Source organism: Varroa jacobsoni, unplaced genomic scaffold, assembly GCF_002532875.2.
Source record: "Varroa jacobsoni isolate VJ856 unplaced genomic scaffold, vjacob_1.0 scaffold_1145, whole genome shotgun sequence".
Lineage (NCBI taxonomy): Eukaryota > Metazoa > Arthropoda > Arachnida > Mesostigmata > Varroidae > Varroa > Varroa jacobsoni.
The window spans coordinates 76,002-103,799 of NW_019214047.1; the positions used below are offsets into that span (position 1 = coordinate 76,002).

Below are 27,798 nucleotides of genomic sequence, written 5' to 3' on the forward strand. Positions count from 1 at the left end.
TGCTCTTTCGATTCAATCGCGAGGCAACCATTCAACTTAGCCAATAACACCAATACGGTTATTGATTGCAAGAAACAAAATCCACATATAGAGGCAAACTGATTGATCTCCTGTACTGGCTCAAGGTGGGGCTTATTGCTCATAAATTGCCCTCTACTTGCAGCGTCTGGAGAAGCACGATGGCAGGATTACAAATTCTGATCGATCATAGGAACTACTCGGTGATGGCACACAATTGACATTATCGTTTTTTATTACTTTACGATATGCAGAAGTGTTATATATATGTATATATATATATATATATATATATCATTTTTGTAGTGTGTATGTACAGTGTCGTATGTACAATTTGCCCTAACTAATGCTTCTTTCTTCAATATGTACACCCGGCCGCAAATAATAGTAATAATAAAAATAATTAGAATAGAAGCTGATTCGAGGGGTTCTTTGACCCCCTGTTGCATACTTTTTCTGGTTTTTCCGAAAATTCCTTAAGGGTAGCATGTTGCAAGCATGTGTGCCTCCATGTGTTGTTTTCGTAGATTTAATTAGCTTCTTCGCTTTAGACAATTACCGTAGCAAAGGTGAAGCTGAATGACAAGTAGGGGCCATAGAGTTTGCCAGAGACATGCTGTGACGCTTGACCAGCAACGTTTAATACAGCAGCACAGCGCAAGATAGCGCCGACAAAGCCTAGTCCTAAGAAAAGGCTTACCGTCACGCTTTTTCGGCGTTCATTCTTAGGTGCTGTGTCCCATATAACGTATACCGCTAATCGCATTTATTATACATCGCTTCGTTTCGGCCTAAAATTAGGTCCAGATTCATTTAAGTGACCGTGAGAAGATGCGGCGTATCGGCAGATGGCGGCGTAAGGATACTTTCGACACCTAGCATAGGTAAACTTTCCTGCGGCTCGCGTTTACATTCACCCTGCGTATGGCCCACACCTGTTTGACTTGTCAGCTGGTGTATGCTCAAGGGATGATGCTTGTACGACACAGGTAGACTTGGAACCGCTTGTTGTCCTATGCCCTGCAAGTTTGGCAAACCCAATCCCGGTAATGGAAGGCCGAGTGAGGGCACGGGATGTAAGGGCAGCCTTGGTGAAGGTGGCATGCCCAGCAGGGGAGAGGGTAAAGGTTCATCGTCGGTGCATAAGGACTGCGCTCCCGGGCTGGGGTGCATGCGAAGGCTGTCCGGTGGCGTTGGCGCCTCTACCGAAGATAACGCATTGGGCTCATCCTCGTCGTCGCTATCGGCATCTGATGCGTCCTCCATCGCATCAATGTCGAGATCGCCTGGCTCGGGTTGGTTAGACCCGGGTCCTCCGGTCGATGAAGGAGCATTTGAACCCGGATTATCGTGTTTCGATTCGCGGTAACGGATGCATTTCTTTTTCCGCCTACATGGTTTGCACCAGTTGTTCTGCTTGTCGAGGCCATATCTCGCCCGGCATTTCTTGGCGCTGTTGTTCACGTCTGTAATAGAAAATCACCATAGAAAAACAAAGCAACGTTCTTCATTAGAACAACACTGTAGAAGGTCGATCGTTGATTTCCGCCATATTGAAGTGGTTTTTCCGAAATTCTCTCTGTACTATTCACACATGTGTAAAATATGTTAATGTGGTTTAGTATTTACATAACGGTAACAAAATGTATAACCAAACACAAGCTGAACTCAACACAGCGAAGGAGCATGGAACAAACAGGAAACATAGCAAAACGTTGGAACAGAGCAGAAGCTGTCTAAGTTGTAGCTCCTCAGCAATGGACTGCAACAAGAGGAATGGAGTTTACGAGGCCAATTACAACGCAATTACAACGCTGAGGTTATTGGCAAAGCCAGTGTTCTTTTTCTGCTGCTGTTGCTGTTGTTGTTGTCGTCGTCATCGTTGTTGTTGTTGTTGTTTACTCATTTTTTCGTGGTACTTACTTGTGGCGCGGAGCGGTACTATTCGGTACCACCTGAACACTCCCTTTAGAGCAGCATGTGTGAGGACAGAACGGCAACAGTGAATAAATATCCTTCTCCGTTAGATAATAGCCGAAAGTTAAAAGGGTCAAGAGGGCACTGAGCGGCATTTATGATGTTTCATGGAACTACCGAAAATGTATCAATAAACCTAATGCAGAATATTCACTCGGGTGGCAAACGGTTTCAACTCAAATGGGAGAACGGGACCAACTACTAGCTTATATTCCTCTTGTTGCGACGGGAGAATATAAGAACGTGGGGTCGAAGTGAAGTCTACAGCCACAACAACAACAATGTGTAATTAGCAACACCATCGTATCGTATCGTATCCATACTTTATCAAGTCTGATCATGTACTTAGGTATTATCGACTGTTACGTTAATTGTGTATGCACTCTGACACGAGGTGTTCAAGGGTAACGCAATCTGCTTAGAGGAGCTTCTTGTCGCAGAAGGCAACAAGCGGTGCGGAATGAACAATTCAGTTGTGTGATAGATCGTGTTGTAGGAATCGTCCCATTGAGTATGCATACCAATACGAAGGGAGTCTATTTTTTTGCAGAGTTACTTAGCCCGGATCCTCGAATGCGTTCAGGCTGTTCGTGTAGACCTATTGTTGGGTCTGGTAGTTACCACAAGAGTGCCAATGTTGTATTATCTAATGAGGATAAAGGCGAATGAGAATACAAACCTTGGTAATACCGATAGGGTACCTTAAGGTCGGACCTTAGAAAGTTCTAGTCCAACCCAAACCCAATATTTTTTTCATTTAGTCATGACCGCCATGACTGTTACCGCAAGCCTGTTTTGGAGCACGGATGATACACTCTGTATTTGGGTATACAGACAATCACTCGATGAATACGAAACGACATCACTTTGGCTAGGCCGAAACATATATATGTGAAACATTTCCTATAGTGATATTCCTTGAAGTGTTTAGTTGCGTTACCTCGTGAACACCAATGGTCATCTTAAACTAATCAAGGTGAAATCATCTTCGGCCATTACTAGCTTAGTAGGCAGCTTCGACACCAACCGGATGATGCATAAAACTTAAAAACTGGTATAACGTGTACTTATACGACATACAGGGAATCGGGACTAGGAAGTAAGTGAGACTTAGAATTTAACCGCACATATTATATTTACATAAAACGTATACAAAAAAGTGATCGAGGCGACAAGGGTGCCCAACAACTGGGGACATCCCGAAGTAACGCACAGAACGAGTAATCTTGTTAATTTTATAATGGAACTGCTATAACTATAGTTCATTATTATAACTATTATTATTATTATTATTATTATCATTATTATTATTACTATTATTATTACTATTATCATCATCATTACAATTACGATCGATTTAAAGTCAAGGTGCGCTGTTGAAAGCGAGGAGGCAAGCGACAAAGTATTTTAATTTGTTTTTTGCGTCCGAGTTCACCAATACGAACTCGTCAATTCGCTACCAACTTACTGTTCATGTTAAGAAGTCTCTGCTTTTTGAAATTATGACTGAGTTCATTGAGTTGATAGAGCTGTTGGCCATCAGCCGGCAGTGGCAGTGTGGTGCCAGCCGCGAGGCGTGCTCCCTGATCCCTTTCTTCGGAAGTAGTGGTGGTGAACTGATGGAATATAGGTAGCTGGCCGCATGCTACGTCAGACCGAAATTCTGAAAGCGTTTGGCGCAGCCATTTGTTAAGCTGCCACACGAGCTTTTCCGTCTGTCTGTTTTTCTCTCTTGTATGCTTATTTATCTGACTTTTCCTGTGGCTTGTTTTGCCTCTTTTTTTTTTCTCTCCTTTTGTTGCCTTAAACGTTTTCATCAAAAACAATTCACAGATAACTGCGAGCATTCACTTCCAAAACACTAGAAGTCTTCATTCATATTGGAGGGAGGTATGTATGTACGTACGTGCGTGCATCTGTTGGTTTCATTAACTGCAGCTCTTGTCACACCAGTTTATCAATTCGATCGACCGTGCCGTGTTGTGCTGAGAGGGAAACCGACAATCCGATTCATTACCCCATCCCCCCTTGCCCCTGACACACTGTTTTAGACTCCCGGCGCAACTACCTACATTCCTGGCGTATTTGCTTTTATGTTTGGTCCTTGTATCTGTTCAGTCATGAAGACGGTTCATTCGTATCTGTATGTTCGTCATATATGGAATGCATTGCATTATGCGATTGTAAACGTTTGCTGTAGCTTTCTCTATTTTTGGAAGTTGGTCTTTGTTCTTGTCGTTTGGATGTCATCTGCCAGGTGAAAAGAATCTCTCGCCTATCGCGCTACTAAGAAGCTGAACTTGTCCGTTGCAGTTAACTGCAGTTGCTTTGCAAAGCAGTTAAGTATATCATCATCGCTGAAGCAATTCATAGAACCTAAGGTACCAATTACACAGACAGGTATATACTCATACCAGCGGGTGGTATTAGTAGTGATCGATCGAAGTAGACGCGTGGGAATTCTATCGGCAATAAATGGTGAAAGAGAGAGAGAGAGAGAGAGAGAGAGAGAGAGAAAAGGAAAGACAAAAATTAGGGCATCGAAAGAGGAGCGAAGCCACCAAAGCTAAGATGAACCGAAAAAAAAAATGCGACACGTTATACCACGACTCAGCGGACATTTGTCCTGTGTTTTTCCTGCCTATTTTTTTTTAACATATTCATAAACAGACGATAATGCTAGTAATAACAGCAGCACAAATGTAAGACAGAGACCTCATCGGGTACAGGTGTCTTTTTCCACAGTTTAAGTTACTAGTTTGGCTGCTTTCTTCCTGTTTGTCTGGGTGGGTGTCATTGTGTGTGATATTTACCTGCATCGAGGATTCGCTCCTTCTTCCTCTTCTTTTTCTTGGTGTTGAGGGCATAGTTGTCACGCGCAGTCCAGCCGGGATACATCTGCATGTGCAGTTGACGTTCCCTTCGCGCCATCTCGTAGTATCTGGACTGCTCCTCTCGTGACAAATTGTGCCACCGTTTACCCAGAATCTGATTGATTGCAGCGCTCTCTTTTAACGTACATTCGGCCACCACCTTGGCTCTGAAAAGTTTCATAAGCAGATCAAGAAGGCGAAAAGGACAAAGCACACTCAGGTTTAAATGCGCTAGTTCAGCGTTCCAGTGACGTTCTACTACTGAGGGGGGTTGGTGCAAGGTTTCGTCTGTAAGTTACGCTACACTGTACGATGCGAAGCTGAACGAGAGCCTAAAGCGGAAAGACATTTATAGCCTCTAGCATTCGAAAGTATACCTCATTTCTTTCATATAGAGCATGAACGCGTTGAGCGGCTTTTTGACATGCGCTGGCGGCTTCGAGGACTTCTTGTCGACAGTCGTGGCACCATTGGTCCCGGCGCCGCCATGGCCATCTCCATCTGGGTTGTTGTTGACACCCCCCAAACTGCTCTGCTGGCTGACAGAGGAAATCGTCTGCTGACCCGCGCCTGCAACCCCACTACTGCCAATAGCTCCTGCACTCGTTGCTGTGGGTCGTCGTGGTGGGGACGTGGGGGTGACGGACACGATCGGTGCATTGCCAACCACAGTAGGAAGAGATTGTGCTTCCAGCTGACTTGAGTACATGGCCGCCATTCGTCTGTCGAAACGAATGATGAAGCAGATTGTTAAAACTGAACTTTTTTTTAGCGGATAAATGTATATGCGTTCGTTTGTAGAAGGTCCAGGATTAGCTTCATAGTTGCTTCAGCAGGTCATGTAAGGGATGTTCAGGCACAATGAGGGAGTAATGAAACGAGAACTCGTCGACATACCTGCTATAAACACTGATCGCGGCATATTATTAAATGCGAGTGATTTTTTTTGTATCGTAGCGTATTTCGTAGGTTAGCTTATCAAAACAAAGCTGTCACGACAAAAATGAGAGCGCATGTAGAATAAGTATGAATTAACGTAACCTCGTAGCATTCAGACATCCTCGTTGAAGATAACCAAGAAAAAATAATGCTGCCAGTTAGGTGATCGCCTGCTCAAATCATCAAGCAACCAATTGGGAAAAAAAACAGAAAATGAGCGGATGTATTGTAACGTAATAACAGTAAAAATACCAATCAGGAGGTTCCACTTGGTGTTGATTGCAAAATCTAGCATTCGGCGGCATGCGCTCGGAAGTGAATTAAATGCCTATGAGTGTCGGCCTTTTTTAGGCGGCCTGCTTACCCTCCGTCTGGCTCGTGTGAACCCAGAGCGGTTGTTTGCTGGGCTTGGGGCTGTTCCAGGGAAGAACTGATAAATTATCAGTTAGAGTAGATTGAAAGGAAGCCAATCACAACACACAAACAGAGTAGAGAACATTTTATAAGCTGGCTTTACCAGACCGTGTAAATTTATACCAACTCACTTACATTATTTCGAATACTTGACTATTCGGAGCAAACATATACTAAATCGGTTCGAGTTAGTCTTACTGGCCTTCAGTACGAGTTCCTAGTGTTAGGCCAAACTTGAGTTAATGACAGTTCATAGAATCGGAAACGTTTTGTGTACAAATAGCGTCAATGTGTAACCGCACTATGTCTATATGCTGATAGCGTCCTCCTTTTGAAGCGAATGCTCTTCTCGCCAAAGGAAAATCAGTGCCCTTGTTGAACTTCAGTACGTCACTCTCTTGCAGCCTACAGCACAGAGTGCCGCCGAGCATTCTGTATACTGCAATTTATAGGGCAGGACAGCATAGGACAATCGTTTAAGATTTGGCGACGAAGAGGGGCAGCTGGGCCACTATCAGCTAGCGTGCATGTAGGATTTGTTTTAATAGGCCATATGGACCCAAGACGAATGTTTAAAAAACTGATGAGTTAACTTCTAGCCAACCTGCTAGTCATATTTTACATGACATTTCAGCGAATGTGACAAAAATACAAGCGGATGTACCATCTCAAATGATCTTCGATGGATCGGAGTTGCAGTAGCATCAAACGCAGCGTTCCGTCACGCTTGGTCAATCGCCGTCATCAGCTCGCCCATCGGGGCAGCAGCGGCCAAACAACATCTACGTATGTCTTCGTTCCACCCGAATAGATCGATCGAGGAACGGTCCAACGAGTAGCAAACGGGACTAGTTTCAAGTTTTCTTTTATTAGTCGTTGATCTAATCTACCCATTTCTGTTAATTGATAATACTAATAATATTTATTATTTTCGTTATTATTGAAATATATAAATAGTAATACGTTGGTGATATTTGCATAATTTGTACACTCTTCGTCGTCGAATTGCGTCCCGTCGTATCGTGTACTTGGGATTTTTCGCGTGCGCAGCGCATTCGGCCTGTGTTGGCTGATTCGTAAGCGTACGCCATTTTTATCCTTTATCTGCTGCCTCTGCCGCTGCTCTTGTAGCCGTAAATAAATAAAAACTATGTTGAGCTTCGCGATGCCTGCTTCAAACAACACGGGGGATATCGAGTCGCTACTGAGCTGCTATCCGTGGCAGTCACCGCCAGACAGATCAACGACCAACGACAGTCGCAACGAAAATATAAGCGAACTAATCACAAACAGAACAGCGGCAACAGTTGCATCTTCAGCCAACCGGGCACAGTAGTAACAGACGGACGTAAAGTGAACGGTATTAGCGTCCAACGCAATAGCGCCTATAGCATTGTATCAGCGCCGCGCGGCCAGTCGCGACGGCCGTAGCGATGATGTGTGAACGCCTTACGTACGAAGCTGTTTTCTTGACAGCTTCACACAGATACGTTCGGCTTATGACGAGCAATGGCCCCTAATAGAAACCCTCAGCAACTATCATTAGCACGGGCGGCCGCAGCGCGATGGCATTCGTGGATAGCCGAAAGCATCGACCCATATCCCTACGGTCCTGTCCCGACCGGTATCCTGATGTGTCGTTTGTTATTGTTGTGTACATGGAGCTGTGATACCGTTGGATCATCAGGCCATGCTGTTCCCCCTTTCTCATCCCGTCAATTTGCAGTCCACGTCAGTTTTCAGTATGATCACCACCCAGCTGCTGCTAGCAACTCGAGGCTTCATGGACTATGCGCCACTGGTACAAGTTAATCGGTTTCTATTAATATTACTGTCTGCATAACATGCGTACTATGTAAAAGCTTATCTCTTTTTTTTTTTATTTTGTCGCTTGTTACGCTTTTTAGAAATAGGGCTGTGGCCGTGCGTCAGTGAACGATGAGAATATATTTGCTGCTTCAATGCATTAGTGCCACATCTAATTATAGATGTAGGCTCTCCTTTGTTTGTTCTTATTTACTATATACGTAGCTGCGCTAGGGCTGCGCACTCTAAATGGCGACACTCGTGAATACTCACATTTCCTAACTAGGCAGATACGCTCAAGTGGATTATTCCGTGGCCTGTTATTTGTTCCTTCATACGTTAGATTGGCCCATCTACAAATCGTAAACATTCTGCAGTCTCGCGGCCTTTTATCATACTTGATGATACTTAAGCCATTCATCGCATTCCTTCGCTTCGCATGTCTTCAGGACGCATACGCGAGCATATAAACAACTGATATTTTCGAAACTAGCTAAAGTTACGAAACATACATTTGACTATTTATATTTTAGGCACTAATAGCGCCTAAATACTAATGGAATAACCGTGTCACAATTTCTTACCTGCCGGATTCGGTGAGAGCGGTGAGATCAGGTCGGTTTTGCAGCCCAGCGGGCGTGGGCGAAAACGGGCTAGTATGATGCGAATGATGGGGCGATAAAGCAGGATGATGGTGAAGTCCCTGCGGAACTGAGGGATGACCAGGGGGTCCCGGCGGAGGAGGGAGCAGCGTTCGGCCGAGGGACCCCAGACCCGCTCCAAATCCTGCGCTCAGCCCGTACGGCCTAAGAGACGGTGCTCCCATTGATGGGTATATCGAGTGCCTAAGAACGACGACGACGACGACGACGACAACAACAACAACAGTCATACCGAAAACACACAGCACATAAACAAGCAAATTAGCATATAATAGTGTAGCCGAAATAGTAAAAAACTGACCTATGTGATAGTTGGCTAAAATAGGAAATCATGTGCCGCTGTCCCTATATGTCATGAACAGGTCTGTTAACTGTTTTGCTGTCCATCCGGAAGAGTGTCTTTCTTGCGTCTTCCTGATGTATTTTATTGATTGTTATTCATGAAACGTCAACCCAATAGGTCTACTATAAACTTAGCTTGTTATATATATATATATATATATATATATATATAGAGCGGTTCGACATTTAGAAGCTGATATGGACATTAGATCTATTTAGTTAATGAATGAACCAACTCCCATTTGAAGAAGCCGCTCGAGGTTAACCGCCTGTATCATGATTTTAATCACAGTTATTTCAAGATGGGTGCTAGGACATGTTGTGTCCGTTTGTACTCGTGCTGGTGTGCGTGTAACCTTGATTTCCCGGAAATGAGTATCTGTTAAAGCTTTGTGAAGGTTGAACATCGCAGGCATCTTTCTTGGCTCTGTGTTCACTTTGTTCAGTGGTTCGATTCGAAAAGGCTCTGCATTCAGCCGCTTCAAGTACCCCGCCATTAACTGGCAAAAGAGCCGTAGACCTTCGAGGTGACTACGTCTAATACAAAAGCATATTCGATGGATGTTAAGGCTACTTTTTCAAGAATAGATTTTTCTGTCTCTTTTTTTTAAGCTGCTTTCTTAGCCTAGCTTTCACCCAGCGAAGAGAACGCAAAAACGTCGTTGACGTCGTCCGGGCATTTCGACACCGAACACTCTTTGAGAGCTCACGCTTGACCAAGCGTGAATCGTGATCCTGCCCTAGTCAACACTGGGACTAACGTTAACAACGGCCACGACAATAGCAGCAATGGATACTGATAATAACTATAGCAGTATTGCCAGCAGCGGCGGCGGCGGCGGCGGCGGCGGCGCAAAGACATACGGTTGATTTCGATTGAATTGACAAACTAATATACATCTATATATAAATATATAGAAATTGTCATTGCCATATGGTTTGTTCTCCGTTAGGTCGTTTCGCTTACGTGCTTATAGCGCGACTAATACGATGGTGATGCTTGATCAAATTCAAAAACATATTATATATTGTATCTAGACCGGCGTCAGTCAGCAAAAGGTAGGACACTAAGTAGCTATTGAAACCAAAAAAAAGATTCGATGCGCTGTTATTACCTGTACAATAGTTGAACTCTTATAAACAAGCGACTAAGTATATAATATTCAATAGATGGACAGTAAACAACTGCGGATTTTTGTCAACAGATAAACGGTGCAGCCATGCAGGATGTTAACAACCGTAGCTAAAAACAATGGCAACTGTCGGATCAGCCATAAAACGAGCAGCGGCAACGACGGGAGCTATGGCAAAAATGGTTCCCACAAGATGCTCAATTAGATAGAAACGACTGGCGCGCTTCGTAGTCAACGCGGCAACCCTTTCTCCCTGATTGTCCTTTTGATTTTTGCCAGTACCCAGTGACGACGAGCTTCTTGCCAATCCGTCCAGACAACCTCGAAACAGCGGTCTCAAATTCAGATCGCCGTATGACTAGAAAACTGACAGGCTAGCATACGGCTTGCAGCTCGCTTAGCTAGATAGTTTGGGAAACGTTTGAAGTTTTCGTAGCTAGTAGAGCGGCTCGTCAGCAGCCCGTTCCTAACACCAATCGATAAATCCCACACAACAAGAACTGAAGCAATCCTGCCCGATCGATTACTGTTGTCTCTACGGGGCTGGCAGCGGCGGCTGCAAGGTCATACGAGCGCCGACTATGCGAATCATATGGAACGGCTCTTGTATGTTTTGTTATACAATGATCGTGCAGTGGATTGATCGCAAAAGGCAACAGTTAGCGTATGACCTAGGCATTGTTATTGTCTTCACATCTATGTGGTACCCTCTCGCCTTTGATACTAGTGCATGTTAGGCTGCCATTACATAGCGCCGATGTGTTTTCTATAACAGGTGGTATGCCAGGATGGTGGCACGTGGGCGTATAATCAATACAGATATTGCCCTTTGCGGACATATATTCAGTAATAGTGACCGATGTCATATTCGATATTTGTTGAATCCTCTTTGTTTTTTTTTCGCCAGATGACGTCGAATTGTCGACACGTTGACTAGGTAACGAGTAACGGAGATGTCAAAGACACGGTGTAGTTTGTTGGTTGCTGAGGTATCCCAGCTAAACTCTACTCAGAATGTCGTTATCACAACCGCGAACAAGTGATTGCCTGAATAAATCCCTCCTTTTTCTGCGGAACTATCGATCGATTTGCTCAAGCAGAAGTAGCCCTTCAGAAGTGGCAAACCAATACTGTGCGGCAAAAGGATGCGCTCAGCGACCACAACAGCAGAAACTACGAAAACATCATTTTTAAAGAAGCTATTTTGAAACGTACGACGATACGATACGATAGTAGTATGTGTGGTGTTGCCGCAGAGAGACTAATGCAGTTAACCTACGAGCAATTGATCATCATCTGGAGTGAGCAAAGGATAGACGAAGAGGAACCTGTGTTCGTAGGGGAACCCAGGATGTTAACGGAGATTTTTCGTCGAACTCCGATTTTTACAAATCACTGCACAGCGACGACTATATGGCTGTTCAGTCTATTGGCTATATGGTCATGAAGATAACGGCCAAGGGAGCTTTATTGCTATTCGATTCGTTGTGTAACAGGAACAATTCCAACCGCTCAAATCACGTTCTCCTGTTCGAAACGGCATAAAATCATTGCTGTCGTCACTAGCGAAATCATCGTTGGCAGAGGTGAAGGTGTGGGTACAGAAGCTGTCCCGTATCATCTTGATGGCTATTTATGCCAGACATGAAAATCAGTTGCAGAAGACGCGAAAACATAACTATACAATCTAGTTCGATCGCTGGCACTGAGTACCGCTCGCACATCGATATTCATACACCGACACGTATCTATGCGATAGGTTAAATTATACATGCGCATGCATGGCGTTTCTTCTTGTTCGAGCGCCGACCACGATTCAGACGGAGATGAGAGAAAAGTGGTTCGGCATCAGCTCTACCACTGAACGCTGCCGCTGGTGCTGATCAAGCGATCACGACTAAAGGAGAGTAGACTAGATACATACATACATTCATACATACATACATACATACATACATACATACGTACATACATACATACATACATACATACATCCATACACACACAGAAAACCAGGCGTTATCAGCAAAAGACAACGATAAGGAATCTACACGGAGAAGTTAGTTCGGCTGATCTTTGTCTGGGTAAAGGTGTTGACTGAGACCTGAGACTCGCTGAAATTTGGATTGTTAGCTGGCCGAACGGAGGCGAAAAGAAGGAGACTAGAAGCAATCAAATGGGACAAGAGAAGCTGTACCAGAAGAAGCTCACAAGCAGCAGTTGGCTTGTTCGATGTATCGCTGGCAGAGCTCAGACGTCTGACTCTCCCCGTCCACATACACAGATCGCGCTCTGCTAGCTAGATAGATAAAGAACTTTATAGAACGGCTTTGTCTTTCAACTCGATATCGTGTAGTTAACTATATACGCAAGGAAAGAGGAATGGCTATAAAAGTGGCTAGCGCTGATTGCACATCCAGGCAAATAGATTAGAAGACGGATGGACACGTTTAGATAGAAGATATCGTGGATTCCAATAGCAGAAGCAGCAGCTCACTATTGTTCCATCGTGCGTAGCCACACTCAGCATCGCTTCGTAGTCGCTATCAACAACCCCACCATCGTTCAGCACTACATTGATATGGCTCAGGCGTCACCGCAATCAATGAACGCACAGATCTCTAAACAAGCACCCATATGGTAATATTATTATTACGTGCGGTCGGTGGCGAACGTGGGTCGATGCTTTACCACTATTTCGCGTCTTTCATAACTTCCGAAATGTAAGGGCTATTATTTCCAACTGTAGGGTCTGAATCTAGGGTCAAGCCCACAGCTGTAGACCCCACTTGACTCACATAGCGAACGACTGCAGCTATCCAACCCCATTCTTAACGATCTTTAGAGAGCAAAAAGGAACAGCGAAGGATAACGGCGCGTGCTAAGTCTGACGGTGGTTCCGGCAGAACGACCAATGGCATCTCGAAACTATAACGATCATGGTCCATAAGTTACCGAATTGATGTCCGACTCGGCCCGGCCGCAACATAGGAATATAAAAGCCTACGTTACGGCCTAGCAGATAGCCCGCTAAGGGAAATTGCCACCAGAAGGGGGTGCTAACCTTTATCTGATATCAGTAACACCATCGCTGTTGTTGTTATTATACTTGAGGGCCCACGTGAGCGCGCAGTATCATCATACTATATATATTGTGCAGGTACATTCATCATCTATCACAAGAAGAAGAAATTCGGCCAATGTCCACCGTCGTTGTTGGTCAGCGTCGTAACATCAAAGTAACAAAGATGACCAGATGGCGCGTAACAAGGTACGCTAGGATGGAAAAACTTATGGCGTCCCCTGCTTTGACATTTAACGACCCCAGGCTATGCTATACCTTATTTTTCTAAGTGAATCGATTTAATAAGGCCGAATTGCATTTGACAGCAAAAACATGTATTTGATTAATATATAGCTAGCAAATCATAAGAGACGCTGCTGCTGCTGCTGCCGTCGTTTTCAATGACGGTTATGATAGGCGCGATATCGTCGCCGGGGTGGATGAGTGGCGTTATAATTGCATACTAATCTCAGTGCTAGTACTAGTCGGAATGATAAAAGCCGTTGAATAACAGTAGTGATAAGAGCCGCCAGTGGGCAAAACGACCAGCGGGACTAGATGAAATAACAGCCCGCGGGTACTGCGCTATTTCAAGCCAATAAATCTATCTTCATAAAACAGCACATCAATAGAGAGTAATCGATGTCCGTGTTTTTTTTGACTGATCATAATTATTGAACCGTATCACACGCAATATCACTGCATTTATATCTAATGTATTATCAAATGAAACAACTGCAATAATCATTTTTTTTCATCGCCACTATTATCAGCAGCGTTGAACGAATATTATCTACCCCATTCGTAAACACAATTACGCACACCGAACCATATAAATGCGGCAAGAACAAAAAACAAACTGACGAAAGTGACAGCTGTTAGTAATGGCGTCGACCGTTCGGCCCGCTAGTAATACCCAGCTGGTGTTGCATCAAAGGCACCTTCATGGCTGCGGTGGTAAAATTTAACAACTCAGCGATCTTCTTAATATAATATAATAAAGAAAAAATAATGAGAAGATTTCTCTCCCCAAATAGCATATACAACGCCAATGGACGTATTCGATAACTCTACGTGTATCAAGCAAAGTAGAAGGAGTATTTCGATGCAGTGTTCACGGTGATTCAAATGGAAATCGATAGAGAATCGAAGAAAGAAAAGAGACAACATAAAATCCTATTAAGTTGAACGTTTAGCGAGCACGGACGTCTATTACTAACATACGTAGTAAGTAGCACGTAATGAGAGACACTGAGTTGAAGTACTACTTAGAGTCCACATTATAGCTATAGGACTCGGTACAACTTACTGCGCATGCCTAACTGTGAAAGCGTATATACATCAGGATCAGAAAAGATAGGTTGCCAATGGAAAGGAAGTACGTTTACTGCTGAAAAATTGAATGAGTAAATGTTTCGAATATTGTCCCGTTGAGCACTACTTCAGACGGCTGATCCCTTCTAGCATGAAAAAAATCGCTATGACCAGCTTCAAACACAAATAACCTTGCGTGCGAACAAGGTTATCGCTGTACCGTCATGCTGCCTAGACTGTAAACCTATTTTTATTCTACCTTGTTGCATGTTTTTAAAAATTGGACGCACTAGTAGCTACTGACCATTGTAGTTGAGCAAACGCCGCATTGTAGACAGGCGGAGGCGCATACTGGGATGTGAGGGTCGGATATACACCTGCAGCAGCTACCGGCCTTCGAATTCCTGAAACGTTCATCGGTGCAAACGGCGCGTTGATTTACTTCGAATTTAACAAGTGTGATCCAAATGAAGGTATGAGCACTAGCATGCGCGGTCCAAGATTTCTAAGCGCCAGCTTCATTTTAATAAGCTATCAATGGTTTGTTTATTCATGCATGGAACAAACAAGCGAGGCTCGCGAGCGATTGTATTCAGTACGTACGAATAAACAATGTAGACGGTTCAATAACAGTCAGAAGCCCCATAATATATCATACGCAAAAGAGATACGATGAGAAAAAAAGCAAAGATTAGAAAAATCATTTTCAATAAATGAGGTCACCCTGCCCACTTGATATTATAGTAGGAAAATAAATCGGTAATCCTTAATAGCGGTTTAGTAAATCTGGTAGGGCGAATCAGGCTTAACCACGGTGCAGCTATTGGCCTGCTTGACAGGCTTAGACACAATGGGCCAGCGACGAGTCCGCTGAAGCCGCAGTCGTCGGAGCTTGTAAACGTGACGAATCTTACAGCTATGGCCACGAATGAAACCTTTGCTTGCGGCGTGCAAAACTCCGCCACACACTGCGTCACGTGCCGTTAGCTTCATGAAATATACTATACAGACAGACGTAAACAGTAGCTATGATAACTGTACAACAGCAGCAGTACATTGTCATCAGCGCACGGCACGTCGACATGCAGGCCTTTTTAGCCTGTACAACGGCCAGCTACTAACACCGCCCCGCTGCCGCTGTTATCGGTGACAGCAGCTATCGCAAGCAACGATTGCTTCTGGGAGGGTCAGCTACTCGAGCATCATCTGTGAGCCGTTATTGTTGTTATTACCAGTTAATCCAATTGCGTTCCCTCCTTCGCTTCTTAATTCACCTTTTACTTTTTTAATGACTTTCGTTTAGGTATTGACTGGGGCCGGATAGGCTCGCACACAGCTAGCTGCACACGATACGCGCCAACGCACAGTATCTATGATGGTATCATTGCAGTAATAGCAGTGGTTGCCGCTGACGCCGACGTAGATTTTTGCACCGAAGGGCAATGCAAAACAACGGAAGCGAGCAACGGTGAGCGACAGGTGCTCACAACGAACGGATCGATTGCAGTACTGTCGACCCGTCAAGAGCAATATTTTGTCAACTGTGATTAACTGCTCTTCAGTACATTTCGCTTTATTTCATGCGTGGAATATTTCAATTATTCGGTACGTATAGCGCACTGACAACTGACAGTTCTGTTATGAAAAAATCTTAATATATATGTGATAGTATATTTATGCGTTAACTCCATTAATAGGTTCGATGCGTTGGCATCGACGGCCTTATCGATTATCGTCATGGCTTGTTGTTCTACTTTCGATAATGTACTCAATTTTTTTTGTCTATTTTAACGTATCACTCTATTCCAGCTTCTTCTGCTTCTCGCAGCATTTCACTGGCACCAAGTGTCGATATCGTCATCGTTCAGGGGAACGTTGGCGTCGTTGCTCATGTCCTGGTCCTCGTCGTTGTCGGACATTAGTGGGACATAAATAGAAAGACAGGAAACTCTATCGAGTACGAGAAATGTGCTGGCTTGTTATGAGCACTCTTACTGGCGTAAGCATGCTAGTCGTTGTTTATCTCCATTATGGTTTAGCGTTTCAGACGTCGCTACAGGTTTCCAGTCAGTGAATGAATGATTGCGCCCGCTAGAAGCAGAACGCAAGAGCGAACTAGAAAACAGCGTTGAAACTTGATGAAAACGAGATGAGATTTAAAGAGATGATGCCTATCAGTGAGAGAGATCTTGTCGGAGGGGTCAATTCGTAACACGATGGCGTGTCTGTGAAAAGCGTGGCAGCCGAGCGCCTGTGGGTGAATCCATTGTTGCTGAGATTGTTCTAGCAGGTGGTGACTGGCCGTTTGTCTGACTGCCAGCAGCTGCGCAACTGGTACGCTTCAACGATTGGCTTCCGGTCTGCCGGACGTCAACATCTACTGAAGCAACCGAGTCGTCCGAAGAGCGAAGAAGCAGTAGCTATCTTCGGCTAAGGCAGCAGCAGTGGTAGGATCCAACGGACTTAGTGAAGGCTAACCGAAAGACCAGACCCGCTACCATCATCTTCATCACGACTAGATGAAGCAGTGCAAGGTACGGCAAAATGAAGGGACAAGATGAAAACGAAAAAGTTGGAAGTATATCCAGTTAGCGAGCGAGTAGCTAGGCCAGTGAACAGATTATCGTGGAACTTTATGTATTGTTAATATCAGCGTCTGGTGACGCGATTGTAAATCCGGGTCGTGTTGTTGTTGTTGTCGTTACCACTCTTAATGATTAGTCATCATTGCTGCCGTCTTCTTCGCCCCATAGCGTGATGCAACAGTAGCAACAAATTCGTACGATACGTAATCGCGATTATATAACATTTTGACGGCAGGTATATCACCGGCAGCGAAACCATATATTTGTACTGTTGTCTCTGTATGGCTGTCAGCATTTTGATACAAAAATTGTTCCAAATCCCTTCAATTGATCTAAATATATGAGTGTGAAGTGAGCAAGTGTTTAACTGTAATTGCGTAAGCGTCTGCGAGCCCTGTTGTGAGCACGCAGGGGGTGAACAAATGCGCCCAAGAGAGACCCACAAATACAGACTGCACCATTAGCGCGTTTGTCAATCGATCAATCTTCGCGTGCTTGTACGCTAAAATACTACGCATGCGCCGCACGAAAATAAATAGTAACAAATAGAACGACATCGTATATTTTCTATATAGAAAATAAATATCTGTTTGCAACTTCGATGATATGAACAGCGTGACGCTGACCAAAAATAGATAGAGGTATGGCATTGATCACTACTGTTATTATACAATCAGTGCTGCGAACTGGAATTGCCCCGCATTTCCATTGTTGTACCAATTGTCCGACAAATCCACATTGGGCATACACATACGAAGCGCAACCCGGTGCTAACCAATCGGACAATTTTACTTGCAAGTCATTGCGTACGATTGCACGTGTAAAGGGACTATTGTTGAGACCTGATGATTTTCGTTCAAATTTTTGTGTCTCAGTCACTTCAGCACAGCTGATCGGTGTTTTCCGCCGCTGTATTCTCTGCAATGCACTCGTTGGGAAAGCAGTGAGGTTTATCCCACAGTAAAGTAGAACGTTGAAAAAAAGGATCAATCTACATAATCCAGACCGTTGCTAGAAAAAAACGGCTTAAAGAATTCCCTGTTTATAAATAATAATAATAATGTACAATTTATTATTATCATCATATTGTACTAATAGTAATCACTGTACTGACTATTCTAAATGTTTGCAGCTGCTGCTGCTGGGCAAGGTTTATATAATAACATAAGACAAGCTGGAATGTTTTATAGAAAACCCGATTACGCCTACCATGAAACCTGAAAAATGAGCATCTTCTAATCGCTCTTCACTAGCTCCCACCACTACGGACCATCATCTCTCGCAGACTCGTACGAGGCAAGACTATTCGCAAAACTGACACTTTAGAAATACTGGACATTCGATTGAGGCGTGCCAGCTGCCTATACTAAAGGCTTAAAAATAAACGACTATTCTATTTAGAGGATTCTATTGGTGCATCGCTCCTTTCGCTATTATTCCACAAATCAGCGTGTATTGTTGCTAGTATAGCCACCGTCATCGTATATTGATTTGCGTCACGTATCGTCTTAACGCCTCAGTGACGATAGACGGCGCCGATTCCCTGTTCGGGCTTCGAGAGTGCGTCGGAACTGCCATACCACCATCAGAAGACGTGCGAGAGTATCTGCGCTTGTTTAGAGCATCTTGTGCTTTCTTTGCGGACTAAAGGAACGGGTGAACTGGCTTAACTGAAAGCCGTTCGCTTGGTTTTGTTCGGCCCCATGATGCCGGCGGCGCTAGCAGCAGCAGCAGCAGCAGTGAAGACTTTGCGATTTCAGATAGTGATCACAGTCTGATCAACGGCAGCAGCACCCATCAGGGCATCGTCATTTGGTGGAACCATTTCACTCTCTCTTTCTCTGTAGGGCAAACTAACAGCAGGAGTAAATGTAAGCACCGAAGTACTAAGAAGTACACAATAACGAAGACGACAATCGAAGAAACTCCACGCAAAACAGCACAGCACTGGCATGAGCCGAATCAGATGGTTGGGAGGCCCTGAGGTACCCGACCGGCAAGCGCCAACCCAGTGAGACCCTGAGTGGGCTACAGAAGCCCTGACAATGCTGCTTGAGAACATCGGACGGAGAAAGGCGAACAGCCACAACGAGAAGAGGAAACAAATCACCATAGCGCATCTCTGAAAATCTTTTTCTGCGTTCTGTAATTGTGCTATCTATCTACGGCCCTTCATACCGTCTCTCCTCTTATCGTTCATTCTTGCTCTCTTTCTTTGATGAAACTTACGTGTCTTCTTGAAGAGAAAAGGCGCTTCGATAGACGACCTCCATTAGGCGTCATCGTGGTCTATACGGTCACCGAGCGTCAAGGTATGGACTATCATGATAGTGTGTATTGGCGACTGTACGTAAGGGCGCTGATTGCTCACTGCTGGTCATCACTGACACGCTTCTACTTGACTGCCAGCCATCAGCTTGAGGTCTTGGCCACTGGCTCTGGAGCGTTACGCTCCTTATTTCCTTTTGCTTCTCCTGTTTTGCCACTTGTCATTGACCAGCATAGAGAGATGGGAAGTCATTCTGCATGGACAAACACACGCCATCGATTCGATCCTAACCCAAAACAAAGATTCCCCCATTCTCGACAGGTCTGTCCGCGAATGCGTAGCTTTTCTTCAGCGGACACTAGAAAAAAGAGCTGAGACACTTCCTATGTACACTAAGGGGTCATGCGGTATCAATAGAACCTGCATGCGAGGCAAACGAGGTTTGGCACAAAAAGCGCGCGAAAGTCCTAAGACAGAAACGCATGGATACACGGCAAAGAACTTCGGTCAACTTTCTTGCCTGCCGGTCAAACTAACCAACAAGACAATAAAGTCTTCCCTTAAAGTAGAAAGGTGGTAATATTAAGTAGTGGAGGAAGGTGACGACGCTTGACGTCAAACCCTGTGGGGCCCCGCATCTCAGAACTGTGGCAGCTAGTTGAACGCAGAGAGTCAAAGCGCGGACGGATCCACTTGACGTCTCGCTGATCGTGGTTCACTCTTTCATATTGACTTTGTCTCATTGAGAACGATCAACGCCTTCTTCACTTGAACTCGCATCAGTTGCCATAATGTCGTACGACGCCATTGGAGCAACGATAATAATACTAAGCGAAACAGTTGTCGTCCCATCTTAGTTTGTTGGCCACAATGTGTCGTGGTAAAAACTAGTGGATTTTACACGTGTATACCTTGGCACAGTACCTGTTCTACCTCTCCTCATCAACTGCCACTTCGAGTGGCCGCCGCCGCCGCTGCTGCTGCTGCTGCTACTGTTGCCGTCGCCATTGAGTAAAAACTCGAAATTGAAGATCGGGCACCAAGCCAAAAAGTAACAGCGTAGCAAGCTCCTTTGGTCGACTACTCTGGCTCAGCAAGTGAAGAGTACATAAGCACACGAAACGAATACTCTTCACGCAAAAAAAATTGGATTGGATCTTGATTGTGGACTTGGCTGATTGAGACAAGAAAGATTGCTTGTTCCCCCTCTAAGCCAGACAATTCCTACAAAAACGTGTAAAGATATGTTTCTTATGTGTGTATGCGTGTGTGTATGTGCAGGTATGTATGTACGTTACTTCTCACATATTAGAAGGCATCGTAGTGAAATGTTGGCATCGTAATGGCCACAGGTAAATCAAACCGTGGTGCTGACTGAATGATAGTTCATATTCCATTTCAGATTTGGTAGAAATACTCCCACTGCCACCGGCGCTATTTCTACAAAATGTTCATCTCTAGAGAAAAGTACCTTCCGAGCTAATACCTAACGATAACCTTACGAAAAAAAGGAGCCGACATCATTGATACGATCGAACCCTTCCGCTTGTTAAGGCGCTTCGATTTTTTCAGCGCAACGTCAACAATAACAGAGCAATGATCATCACTGCTACACTAAACTCACCGCTGTCGCCATGATACTGAACAGAATGTCGGCGATCGTTTTTGATCGCCGACATTTCGTTTTTGTCGGCTTTAACAGCTTTCTCCATTAATTGCAATTATGGTCGACGATAAAGGGTACGCTGCGTCCATTCAAAATGGCTGGCATCAATCAACGGGCCAGCGCCGCTTTAACTCGTCACACATCTAGAATATGAACCGCCTGCTCTAGGTCGTAACGGTACCTGCAATCGTTACTCTACCGATATAGTCAAGAAACATTAAGATCTATTTAAAGGTCTGGCGTAGCATACCATATAGTGTGGGCGTCATGTACGCGATGTGAGCAGAATGGTATGTGGATATGAGGCACGAAGACCGCCATGTATATCATCACTCCCATGGGTACTCTAAACGACAGCAAGTGGCCATCATATGTATGAGTCCAATATCTCTGACTGACAATAAATTCAATATAATATCATATTGTCCACAGAGGTTTTTTTGTAGAAAAAGTAGATCCTACGAACTTAGAGATCTCGATGATCCATCGTAACTGCTGTTGTGCGTATGTAATTTGTTCATCGATTTTCACACAACCCGCTCGCCTCGACTAGTTTTGTCTTTGGTTGAATGGTAATGGCTTTGTTGCTCCATCGTGTTCGCATTCACACACGCAGGTAGCAGGTAGTTGGTTCGCACGCGTCTACGGATTGGCGTCATCACCTCTACGTCTACAGCGCGGCACACGCCCCATTGTCCCACGCCGTCGAGTGGCGAATAGAGCTGGGGGTGCCGCTGATCCGCAAGCCGCTATGGCCCTATATTCGAAAAGCAGTGACAGCTGCAGCTGCCTAGCGCAAATGAACGTACACACCATGAATTGACAAATGGCTATCATTAGTACTGATCAGCAGCCATCTGCTTTGTTAGTTAGTCATTTGTTTGGTAGAGGAACAGCGGTACATGCATTATGCACGGCGGCACGATCCGCAACGTGCACGACACTGCAGGGTCATTCGTCAGTGCTATGTTTGTGCAATTACGTGTGTGTCACTCTGTTCGCCTGTCGGCCGTCGCTGTTACCGCTCGACTGTTGTTTACCGATTGGCATGTCGTTGTATGCGATTCTACCGGCCATATTAACTCAGTTTGGCACAAGTCTTATTCGAACGTCTTGGACCTTGATTATGTGGGATGTTCAATCACTATGGACACGCAGCGCAAGCTAAAAACGAAGGTGAACGGACAAAATACGGTTCCGGTAATGACGGTACGGTCAAGGACTCCGGTATTTAATATATGATCGTCAACAGCATACCAATCATGATAATATAATTATGAAATAAATACATAACGATCAAGTTTGACAAATAAATTAGCGCCCACGGACGAAGCAGAACAGCCGGATTTAGGGGGTAGCGGTAGCAGCGAAGTAGATCGCCGCGTTTACCATGTAAGTCGGCATTTGGCATGAGTTCTTCGCCATTACATTATATAATTCATAGACTAGTCAAGTAAAAGCTTTCGACACACGGTCCTGGATGATAAGTTACTGTAACACGGTTTAGCTAAATTCTATTTATAATCAATTTCCCGTACCCGATAGCCAATCAAACGTTCGCTCGACGAAGCAGAACAATTACTCTGCTTTATCACCCTTGAATTTGTGCAAACAATAATACGTTGCTAACTAATAAAGAAATCGTACGTGAACTCAAAGTGTATATATACCCTCACTCCATGAGGACCCATTCCCTGAGCGTTATACGGCAAAGACCTACATGCACCTCGGATCTATTTGATATTGTCCAGTTTTTCATTTACAGGTAGCAAGAGTTACACCCAAATAGATTGCTATATGTTTTAGCCGACCATTGTTCCTTCGGTTGACTAGATGCACTCAATGAACGTATGGTTCGGTTACATGGTCAGTCGGGCTGTTGTCGTTGTCGTTGTCGTCGCCATTTAATTACTACATCACGAGCTCTGTCCGGCCGTTTCGGTACTGGACAGATAACTGTTTGCGGTTGCCCAGGCTCGTCAGCGTCTGTGCACGATAGTAGCGGCAAGAACCTGCTGCCTTTCCGTCAATTCGGTTGCATAACTAGGCCGGTATCCTACGGGATCGTTGTTGTTGCTGCCGCGGTCACAACAAGTACGGCCGCTGCCAACACTTCGCGGGCAAGCGCATCATGTTCGCGAGTGAAAGTATTTATTATATTTCTCCACAGATCAGAGTCACTGCAGGTTGAGCCATTAGCGATACAGCCAGCCCACCCAGCCGGGCTTTTTGACCTTTAGCCAGGGTCCTTTTTGGACGCCAACATGGCATGGGAGCGGCGATACAATAGCTATCGCGACAACCATAGCCAGCCCTGAACGCGTTGACGTCGTGCGTCAACGTGTTGCTATGGCCACAGGTGACCCTTACGGCGTTGGCGTTGATGTCATCATGGTCATCACTGTAGGGAGGTCACCATTTCTATCACTACTGCTACTGCTCTAACCCCCATACTAGTATACAATTACTACTGCCACTCGCAGATCAATAGTCTCTGACTATTGCGGCAAAACCCACGCGAACCTGTCAGGACATCAGGGAGCAGCAGCTGGCAGCAAAGCCGTTGCGGCATTGAGAACGACGATGTCCACAATTCCACATCGCCATACAGATTTAGCCATAAGCGGATCGTCGTAAACCGTTTGTCATGTTATGGTCGATAAAACCATAAACACTAGTCCTTTTGGTCGTAGTAATAGGTCCTGTTGCGAATAGCTGTGGCGGTTTTTACGGATATTTTTTGTCAATAAATCAATATATAGAACACACTTCCATGCAAGGAGCAGAAAATTACAACGCCTCTGCTGTCCAGAAGCTTACTTCAACCAAGATAATCAACGTTAAGGTCGTCTTTAGCAGTCTTTTATATTTCTCATAAGGCCGACATGAAAATCTTTGAAAAAGACAGATATACTATATCTGTCTTTTTCAAAGCTATTGTACGCTGCTCCTACAAAACATTCTGCTTTCAACACGTAGATACGGGTGCAAACATTCAATGACCCATAGTAATGATGCCCCACTAAGAGAAAATAGTCCAAGGTCGTCTCGTGCTAATGCTAGCTGCTTCATCTGTAGCAAGCTCGCGTCAGGGCTAGCCGGCTTGTTACCTTTTCCTTCCCACCTGGGCACGCATCGTCTATCTTTAGCCCTAATATGTCCTGCTTTTACAAACCCATACACATTCGCAGCGACCGCAAAGCGACGACCGTTAGATGTAAACGCCATACAGCGGCATTGAAATCAACGCAACAGCACACGGACTTCGTCTTCGTCGAACCGGCATCAGGGGGTAGGACACCGTGAAGAAGAACTGCTTGATATCAACTATGCCCACAAAATGATGACGCGATGCTCTTGATGAACATATTGCTGCTGCTGCTGCTGCTGCTGCTGATGATGATGATGATAGAAATCATATTGGCAGCAGCAGTCGCCACCGCAGATGCCGCTAGCTATGGATTGCTTGTAGTACGCGATGGGCTGATGCTTTTTGAGACGATCATATCATTCTTTTTCGTTCGTTGGCTTGTTGCAAAAGAGCGTAGTCGATAGACAGTTTTTCTTTCCACAACTTCTATAGTGAACCAACGACGATGATGAAGTTGGCTACGTTTACCGGCTGGTAACGGCGGACCACTTCAGTGCGACGCTGATCACCATGTGCCTAGGTGTGTCCTTTGTGTGCGTGTGCCTGTACGTTTCATGTGTTGCATGTGTACCACTGTCTATCGAACCCAACCAAGTCGAGTTATCCAACGGATGGACCTGTCGAAAATGTCGACGTTCGCGCGCGCGCGCGCGCGCGCACACGCACACGAACCCCAGAAGGAGGAGCCAGAGATGCACTTTGACCACGGCCATTGTTCGAAAAGCCAGCCATGGCGCCCGATAGAAAACAACATGAAGAGGGCAAGCGTACAACAAAAGAGAGCTGACGGTAGAGGTCGTGGTAGCGTCGACTGCAATAGATCAGCGTCAGATAAATGCAGTTGACATACACCCTCACTGTACAACGAACTAAAACACTGTATATGTAGAGTACCTCTACTGGCCGCAGTTATATTATCAGAGTTACTTCGATCGCCACTGTCGAACGAAGACGGCGCGAACGTCGATACCTGAATTCGGCTGGCGCTGATGCCGTTGCTGTTGTGACTGCCGCTTATGCGAAACAAAGTGGATAGACGGGTTTGTCAGCACAAATTTGAGTAAAATCGGCGAAAATCAACAACATAAAAGACAACGGCATTTTACGATTATAAAGGGCGACAAAAGCCAACGATAAAGGCGCACGAGAACTATGGCAATAGCAACGACAACCGTCAATATCGCGAAGGGTTTTAGCCAACCGTTACCGTCTGTGGGGGTACCCGGGTACTCGCAGCAGCTCAAAGTTACGAAAATTTAGATCATTTATCGAATAATCATTTATAGTCGGTTTTTCATCCAAAACCAGCGCAAATAACGAGTCACTATTGAAAAATAGAAGCAGAGTTGGAAATATAGAGAATGGCATAGAAAGAAGCCACAATATTTGGTGCTGGTTATTTATCTGCAATGGACCGATATGAATCCATTTATTGTTCTAAGTGATCGTTACTGTTGATATCTTCCATTAGGGGCGCGGGTAATGAGGAGAAAGCTATGAAAAAATCATTTTTTCCCATCGATATGCAATGGAAACTTTTTGAAAAATTGTTTTCTCACGATCAAAAACAAAATCAGGACTACTCGTCTTCTTCTCAGATTTCCTACTAAGGCAATATACTTCAGATAAAAGTGATGAAAATATTTAAGTTCATCGTTGGCCATCCTCCGTCATGCACTACCATCCCTGAGTATCATCTAGCATAGGTATCCGACGATGGAATCTCGTTTTTACCTTGCAGCTACCTTCCATTTCGTTCATATTGATCTTAAATTTGAGACATGACTCGAGTGCACAGTGGGTGCATATTTCACTCATGGCCTTCCACTGAACTGTTCTGTCATTGAAAATAATCGCCATAGAAACTATGGTAAAAGGTATACGTTTCTTTCGATTGAAAAGCGTTGATCTAAAAATGGTCAACTTGACATTCTTTCGACCCCTAATCGCTAGGCTTCGACCTGTGCCGTTGCTATTGCCACCGTCAGCCATTGTTGCATTGGTGCACACGAAGGCCTGATGTGGTAAAGGAAACCCAGTTTGATCGCGGCTCGACTAGCTGTCAAGCACCAACTGGTTTCCAGCAACACTAGCGGTAATAGCGGTAGCAGTCATGCTCGTTGTACTGGTAACACTTACGTAGCCGCATGCCACCCCCCCACCAAACAGTTAAATCAGTCTAAGTAATAAATCGACTGAAGTCTACCTGCTCCGCTTTGCTGTAGCCTACACTTCAGCATCAACGGCATGAAAAGTGACAGCGATATATGCAAATGCATATCGTTCGTTCTACGGCAGCACAACGACATAGTCACAAACCTTAAAAGATTCGTATGATGTTGATACGATTTCCAGTAAAGAGCCTCTTGCGTTCGCGTCTGAGTCCCTATTCTGCTCTTGCGAAGTTCAAATATCTGATAGTCTTCAGGCTCTTACGTGCGCACGGGCTCACTAGTTGAGCCAGCCATTCATCCACAGTATCAGATATAACCAATGGCAACGATAATGTGATAACATCGATGGCGGGATTGGGGGGAAGCAGAGGGGGACGAGGCAACACCCAAATACCAAAATCTAGAAAGCGCCACTTATTTCAACTACAAACTACGATTACATAGAAACTTCGTAGTGGATGGGCCAGTTGATCTGATTTTTGTTTTGAAAGAGCTTAATTCGTTGCGTTTGTGCAAATATAACGGAGGCTTAGCGTAATGTCGACTTCAGATTCAAGAAGAATACTGACAACCCAACTGAAATGTAATTAGTAAATTATGCTATGTGCTTTAGGACACGTGACAGAAATGCATGACGCTATAGGTTTTGGACGACCGCTAAGCACGGTCGTCCAAAACCTATAGCGTCATGCATTTCTGCTTCGTTGAATGACAAGCCGTCCAAGGTTATTTACCTCTGTACATTTGCTCGATATATGCATGTCTACCTGTGGTTTCACTCATCAATGGCGGTGCCTAAGAAGTGTAGATGTATCTCTACATAGACACTGTGCATTAAGGCCCACTATGAATAGGCCCATGACTTCTACTAGCGTTACTGTCATCACTACAACAACTACCTATAGCCTCCCACTCCTCGCATTATTCGCCAACGAACGACGACGATGGATGATACAATAACAATTATGTGATAATGATGATGATAGTTCTGATCAGTTCCTTTCAACATATACACATGGAGGTGAGAGGGATAGGGAGAAAAAGCTATTTTTTTTTTTGTTATAGTTACTTCTTTCACATTGACAGCACAGCATTAGAACTTGAGCTTACCCATCCATGATGACGTTGTTCGTACGTATTCCTCGCTTCGTTTTTACCGTTGCGATGTCCCGTCGGGACTGCTGTCTAATTATTATTATTATTTGTTACTGTTATTATTCTTATTTCTACTACTTTTTGCTAGCGTGCCGATGAGAAGTCAATACTGATGCTAAGGCGCCCAGTGTTAGTAGCTGGTGGTCTTTAGGGCCAGTGTTCCTTTATCTAATTACTTCCCGCAATTAACTAGGTCTGTATCAAGAAGTGCCTCGCAACAGGGTTAGTGAGTGATTGTTCTTTCATGCAGAAGTAC

At 44.6% G+C, this 27,798-nt stretch overlaps 1 protein-coding gene and 1 long non-coding RNA gene across 4 annotated transcripts in view; one reads left to right on the forward strand and one right to left on the reverse strand.

Moving 5' to 3' along the window:
• The window catches only part of LOC111267089 (uncharacterized), a 57,278-nt gene that overhangs the window by 21,566 nt on the left and 7,914 nt on the right, over positions 1–27,798 (forward strand). Inside the window, exons 4-6 of the long non-coding RNA XR_002684403.2 lie at positions 6,856–7,007; positions 15,846–16,147; positions 16,352–17,076. This is a non-coding gene — a long non-coding RNA (uncharacterized LOC111267089). The remainder of the gene's footprint in view (positions 1–6,855; positions 7,008–15,845; positions 16,148–16,351; positions 17,077–27,798) is intronic.
• Positions 369–27,798, reverse strand: part of pan (transcription factor pangolin) — a 139,445-nt gene continuing 112,015 nt past the window's right edge. For all 3 annotated transcript variants that reach the window (XM_022845069.2, XM_022845070.2, XM_022845073.2), the window contains 5 exons: positions 14,847–14,946; positions 8,612–8,872; positions 5,246–5,590; positions 4,809–5,035; positions 369–1,484 (listed from right to left, as the gene is read on the reverse strand). In XM_022845069.2, coding sequence (XP_022700804.1) covers positions 832–1,484; positions 4,809–5,035; positions 5,246–5,590; positions 8,612–8,872; positions 14,847–14,946 — 1,586 coding nt within the window. In that variant the 3' untranslated portion in view covers positions 369–831. The remainder of the gene's footprint in view (positions 1,485–4,808; positions 5,036–5,245; positions 5,591–8,611; positions 8,873–14,846; positions 14,947–27,798) is intronic.